This window comes from Colobus angolensis, unplaced genomic scaffold (genome assembly GCF_000951035.1).
Source record: "Colobus angolensis palliatus isolate OR3802 unplaced genomic scaffold, Cang.pa_1.0 Scaffold98, whole genome shotgun sequence".
Lineage (NCBI taxonomy): Eukaryota > Metazoa > Chordata > Mammalia > Primates > Cercopithecidae > Colobus > Colobus angolensis.
The window spans coordinates 1,982,702-1,989,519 of NW_012123820.1; the positions used below are offsets into that span (position 1 = coordinate 1,982,702).

Sequence of the window (6,818 nt, forward strand, 5' to 3'; positions counted from 1 at the left end):
ATTGTTTGTTGCCAGTATTATAAATAAAATCAACATTTTTGTATATTATTCTTGTATCCTGACACTATGCTATACCTGGTAATTAGTTCTAGCAGATATTTTTGTAGATTCCCTAGAATCATCTGTAAGTCAGTTTTTCCTCGTTTCTAATTCAAATGCATTTAATTTCTTTACTTATTGCTGGGCTAGAATTTCCAGTACAATGTTGAATTAAAGTGGTGAGGGTGAATATTCTTGCCTTGTACCTATTTTAGGCAGAAAACATTTGGTATTTCACAATTAAAGATGATGTGAGTTGTAGGGATTTTTGTAAATACTCTGAATTATGTTGAGGAAGTCTCTATTCCTAGTTTTCTCAGAGCTTAATTTTTATTTAGTCAGGAACACATACTGGGATTTTGCCAAATCATTTTTCTACTATTAAGATGATCACATGTTTTTTGTTTGTTCATTTTTTAGTCTGTTAATCTGGTCATTTACATTGATTGATTTTCTAATATTGGACCACCTTTTTATTCCTGGGATAAACCTCACTCAGTCACTATATATTATCCTTTTATTGCATTGGTAGATTCAACTTGCTAAACCTTTGTTTAAAATTTTTGCTATCTGTGTTTATGAGAAAGAATTCATCTGTAGTTATCTTGTCTTGTAATGCCTTTATCTGATTTTATTATCAGGGTAATATGGACAACATTAGCATCTAGGACTTACTGAGCATTTCACAGGTACCAGACACTGTTCTAAGTAATTTACATATATTTGAAAACTTTCATTTTGGCATAATTCAGAGTTTTCAAAACAATTGCAAGAATAGTACAGAATATTCTCATAAATCTTTAATTTAGATCCCTCAAATACTAACCATCTACAACATTGACCTTATTGTTTTTTCATTCTGTCTCTGAGTCTTCTCACTCTAAAAATTCTTATCTTTCTTAAATACTGGGAAATTTTTGTATATAGTTTCCATTATTATATCCCTCCTACCAGCATTTTTGTACAATCTATGGACAAATTTTATTCTTAGTTTTGTTCTATTATGCAGAACAAACTAAATGTTAATTAAGACATCTCAGGTATTCTTCTAAGGTCAGTAAAATTGCCCTAATGAATCTAGTTCAATATATAAAAATAAGTTGCTCTTATTTACTCTTCTGTGCTCTGGAAAATTAGTGTACCTATAACATTTTGAAATCCATGTTAGGCAGAACAGAGGGTAATTATCTAAACTTAAGCTCATTCTCTGCACGTCTTACTCACATGTTTATCACTCCAGGTCCACTCTCTCTTCTTCTTTACCCATCTTTGAGCCTTGCAAGGCCAACTTCTATGGACTGCATCATCAGGGCTGGCTTTTCCTCTGACTATTGGGTTTGGCCAATGAGGAAATGGGTGGAAGAATGGAAGGCAGAGGAGAGCAAAACTGAGATTTTTTTTTTTCCCACAGTTCTCTTCCTGCTGACTTGTAACATGACAATGGCTGGTTTTTGTTATTGTTGTTTCACTTTTGTTTTTGTTTTTCTGAAAGCCATAGCTCCTGTCAGGTAGCTCTTCCATGGCTACTTGCTGGTTTCCTTTTACTGACACTCCTCCAAGATTTTCGAGCCCATAGGTGGTCATTGGCTCCCTCTATTGTTAACCCAGAAGTGCTTCACTTTCCCTTTGCTTCCTGCTAGCCCTGCCTGCACCGTTGTAAATGTATTCTCTTCATTTAACTTGTTCTACCACCCCTTTGACTGTTAGCATCTGTTGCAGGCCAGAACCCGGACTGGTGCCTCATTTCTTAGTGTTCCTGCTTCCACTCAATGCTCCTATTCCCTGGGGTCCTTCAACTAAAATTTGCCTTTTCCTAAAAATAGTCTAGCACCAAGTCTCTTATTTTAATCAAAATTAATCTATCATATATCTCATTTGGTAGAGGACTCACTAGAACTAGACTCACTGTGTAAAATATTCTGAGGATGCTAATTGTGTCCTAGGGCATTTGAGTTGTAAGGACTCATTCTTTTTTAATCTTAAGAAAACTATCTCTAATGATAAAAATTGACTTTCAGGTGTTACAGCTGATATTATCATGGTGCTCCTCAAGTAAGCCAGGCCCTAAATGTCAGAAGAGTCCAGAGAGTAAGAGCCAGTTCAACAGGAAGAAAAAGTTGACTGATCCCGTGTTTTCTAAAACATATGCCTTATAACAGTAGTCTTGTAAAATGCTTTAAAAATAAAGGGATGTTAACTCTTAGGAAATACTTTTTAAAAATACTGTGTAACATAGCCTTCCCTTAAGAAGAGAAATTGAATATTATCTCTGAGAAGTGCTGTGGTAAATAAGCTGATTTACTTTGTTTGAATCAGTTGTGTTTCAAATAAGACCAAGATTTCTCAGAATGCTTTAGGTTTGCTGATAGTATTCCCTCTAGAGCACTACCTAGAAAGCGGTATAATGGGGCAAATTGTTGTCTTCTAGAAAACCTGGATACTTAAGCCTCTCACATATAGGAAAACAGACTACCTAATATTAGACATTTTTCTCTACTGTTTCTGAACATTTTGTGTCTACGGTTTTATTTTTAGTGTTTAATTTTTAAGACTTCTGGTTCTGTAAGGCATGATACTTGTAATAAAAAGATAGAAAAATCTGATGCTAAGTCTATGCATTGTTCTATTGCTTTTAATTTGCTTTTATCTTTTTTGTCTGAATAATTGTGCTTTCTGGAGGACCTTATAGTCTAAACTCAATGAAAATATAAATACTAATATAATCAGCGGCAACTGCAACCTCATAATCAATTTTGAATAATTTCACAGGTGAAAATAGCATAATTGATAGCACAGGTGGCCCATTCGCTCCTTTCTCTCATCAAGCGGTTTGCTTACTTTGTACTAGCTTCAGTATGACTAAACAGCAATTCACCGGAATAAAGAAAAAATTACAGAAAGGTAAGTAGTGTTTCAATAAAACAGATATTATAAAGAGCCTTTAAAATAAGGGCACATCTTTTACTCCAGTTATAACACTAGTGCATGTTATTGTAAGTAATTTAAACAATAGCTAAATACTTTTGTAAATGTATCTATTCAGCAGCTTGGAAACCCTCAGACTCTCTCCCTCTCTCTTTAAATATATATATATATATACACACACACACATACACACACACACACAGATATAAGAAAATACATTATGCTGATGAAAATTAATTATAAAAATGACAGATGATCATTAAAAAAAGAAGTTTGAAAAACCAGGCCTCTTTCTACACTCTGACCCATTTTTCTGAAACTCTGAATGGCAGCTGCCATTTTGACATTTTTTCATTTTCTGTTGGCAACAAAACCTCAATTTTGTTGGCCTTAATAGTTTTATTTCTTGACAGGTGCCCATCAAAACCTCCCCCCAGAATTTCCTACAACGTCTCTAACTGCTTTAAGCTTGTTGAGACATCTCTGCTTCGTCTAGCTGTCTTTGAAATTCCCTTTTGGTAACCCATCTCCTTAAAAAGTACTACAGAGGCCTCATGGTTATTTATTATTTAAACGTGGCTCATGAAGCCATCATTCAAATCTCTGAATGCACTTTGTAATATATTTTATAACAAATACATATCCATATGCTTTTTTTATATTCTGATAATGTTTCCATGTGCTCAACTATCTATATTTAATGAAAAGCTATGTTTTTTTCCCTGGCAAATTTCAAACGTCTATGGAACTAACTAATGTGCAGGCACGGGCTTCCTGCGTGACCTTGAATGATCTTGTTATATCTCCATAGATTATTTAAATCTATGGAATGGAACATTGTAATAAAGATCACTTTTCAAAAATACTATAATAATTAGAAACTGTGAAGTGGTTCAGATTAGCCTAAGTTTTTACCATTTAGAGATGTTAATCATGCATAGGATGTACATTAACCCTTTTAAACCATAAGGTAATCACTCAACAGGTACTTCAGGCTCTCTCTCAAGCAGGACATATCCTTCCTAACGTCTCTTCTTTTGCCTTCCCCAGCTTCCTGCAGCTGTATGTGTAAAGTCATACACTTGAGGCAGGGAAGCCCTTAGACAGCTGCTCTCCGAACAGGTGGGTTTGCTTTGGGTCTCTCTTCCTGTTGGGCTGCTCTGAGAGGTACTTCTTCTGAGCAAACCACAGAGTTTCTGCATTTTTGCCTGAGTCATTCTTGCTGAGTTGACCTTCTCTCCATTCACAGCCAATAATAATTAAACACCGTTTTTCTGGAATTGCAGAATTCCAGAAAATTCTGTAATTCCTTCCTTCTTCCTTCCTTCTTTCCCCATTCTCTGCGATAATTTTGTTATAACAAAGGAATGCCAGCACCCAAATTTCCAGTCCTGAAATTCTTTCTCTTTCCAATGTCCTCTGTATACTCCAGTTATGGGCATCTACTTTGCCCATATTCCAAGGTGTTGCTTAGGTAACCTCTCTAGTTCTTGAGCCTAGGACTTCTACTTTTCTTACCAGTTACCCTCTTTCAGGACCAAAGCTCAACTCCTCAAGGCCATAACTAGGCCCTCTCCTCTCAAACTGATTTATCAGGTGCCCGAACCCTCCTGAATGTCTGGGATTCAACTTTTCAGCAGTCTTCTTCCCTATGTTCCATTTAATTCTAGGATGAAACCTTCTGATTCTTTGTTGTCCTCTGATCCCTACATGAACCTGAGGCTGCTGTTCCCTGAAGTCTTGTTCTGTGAGCATCCAGGCCTGCTTCATTAAACCTGTCACTTTCCTCATGGTTAGCTGCTGAATAGAGTCCTCTGGTCAAATAAGTTTAGAAAAACTCTGATAAAAATATTGTTTGGGTTTCCTTTTCTCAGGACTTACCTAAGCCTTTAATATGTATCTGCGGAGGTAAAAATAAAGCTATATAGTTTTTCCAAATATATTTGTTGAAGAAACACTTGTCTTCTGAGTTTCTTAAAGGCCGAGCGTTCTATGGAACATACTTTAAAAATGCCTTTTAAAGAAGATTAGACCAGAGAATCTCCAAGGTCTCTTTCAGTTTTATAGCCTCTGAGTCAATGATTCACCAAAAAATATTTGAGGGGAAGTGATTGAAATGGAAAAATTTGTTAGTGTTTAGCTAGCTTCGTCCAAAGGATAAGATGCACTGTATTTTGCTTACTAGGGAGTTATTTTCTACAATGGAGGAAAAAGAAAGCACAAGCCACTCATTGTTTTGTTTTTTCAATCACTGAGAGTATTTATTGAGACCTGCAACATGCCGGTGTGCATAATTCTAGTTATGAAATTGTAATAATGAATAAGATAGATTCTATTCCATATGAGTTTCCGAAAGCATCATCCAGAACATCTATATTAAAATAGTTTATCATATACAATCTATGTAATTTAAAATGCACTCAGAAAATCTGCTTGTTAAAGTGCAGATTCTAGTGCTTCACCCTAAATAGTCTGATTCAGATGGGCCCAGGATTTTAAACTAGCATCATATAGCATACTTATGTACACCAGCATGTAAGAACTGCTGCTATTAAGACTCTGGGGTGGTGGTTGAGAGCAGGAGCTTGTTGTCAGGTGGCTCTATATTGGACAGAGAAACTCATGATGACAAGGTGAGGATTGTCAGGAAATAAGGCAGGCATCTAGCCTCCCATTAAGAGAAAGTATAGAAGGCAACTGATGCATACTAAGTGCCCAAAAAGTATTAACTCCCTGTCCTCCATCATGGCTCAAGAAAATACAATAGCTAAGCACACCCAGGGGTTGCTAACTATTTACTCATCAGTTTAGTGTATCTTATTTTGTTTCCATGTGAATTTACTTGTGAAGAGATGACTGGATTCTCTCCAGAGATAGGAAGATCCCTCCTAGTTTAATTCATACCTTTATTTATTTATTTTTCAATTAGACTCAGGTATTGATAAAAATTCAAATGTCAGATTACAAAGGCATGTGGGATTTTTCTTCCCACGTTATACAATTTAAGTCAACTGTTTTCAGATCAAAACTCAAGACACCTCCTTCACCACATTTCCTGTTTGTAACTGAAACAAAGTACACACAAAAGATTTTAAGAAACAGAAAAGAATCTAAGGCACAGATAAAGATAAGTTTTACTGTCATGCTGCTTTTAACATAACATAGCAACATTACCTACGAAAGAAGTTTGTAGGAGGATTTTTAATCTATGTATTTGTCTTATGGCTAGATAAAGATTTCTCTAAAAAAAGAAGCATGTCAGGTAAGTGGCATTTTAAATGTTTTTGTTCCATTTGTGTGTCTAAAAATTCACTTAATAATTTCTAAGTCCTAATGAGAAGACCCTTAGTATTTAGAAAGTAGTTATTTTTAAAATGTTGGATAACTTTTAGTATAATTAAAATACGTTTTGAAACATGTTAATGAGTATAAGTTGACATTTTTCTTTTGAAAGAAAAATGTGGACAGTGTTTTAGAATGTAAATCTAATTACAGCTGTTCAGTGAGCGTTCACTGATAATTATGCCATGTGAAGTACTTGTTATTTTTAAAGAAGCTTTTGTTGACTATGTGTATTCCTCTTTAGTTTAGTTTAGCTATTAAACAGGATAGGCGTAAGTCTAATTCCTCAGAGATTAGGCACTATAGTATTTTCTAGAAAGCAATGCAATTGTCAACATTCAGAGAGATGATAATTTTGAAAAGGCCAGTGAAAATTCAATTGCTGTGTGATTAACCATGAGGGTTGGATCCATGTTGACTCGCTGTTATGAAAGGGTTGGATTCATATTGATTGCTGTTATGAAAGGGTTGGATCCATATTGACTCGCTGTTATGAAAGGGTTGGATCCATA

At 35.3% G+C, this 6,818-nt stretch overlaps 1 protein-coding gene across 2 annotated transcripts in view; it reads left to right on the plus strand.

Annotated features, from left to right (window-relative positions):
- Window positions 1–5,995: 5,995 nt before the first annotated feature.
- Window positions 5,996–6,818, plus strand: part of LOC105505059 (T-cell receptor-associated transmembrane adapter 1) — a 33,405-nt gene continuing 32,582 nt past the window's right edge. Inside the window, exon 1 of one of the 2 annotated variants that reach the window (XM_011932748.1) lies at window positions 5,996–6,226. In XM_011932748.1, the coding sequence (XP_011788138.1) occupies window positions 6,220–6,226 (7 nt within the window). In that variant the 5' untranslated portion in view covers window positions 5,996–6,219. The remainder of the gene's footprint in view (window positions 6,227–6,818) is intronic. The other variant, XM_011932749.1, reaches the window with a different exon arrangement.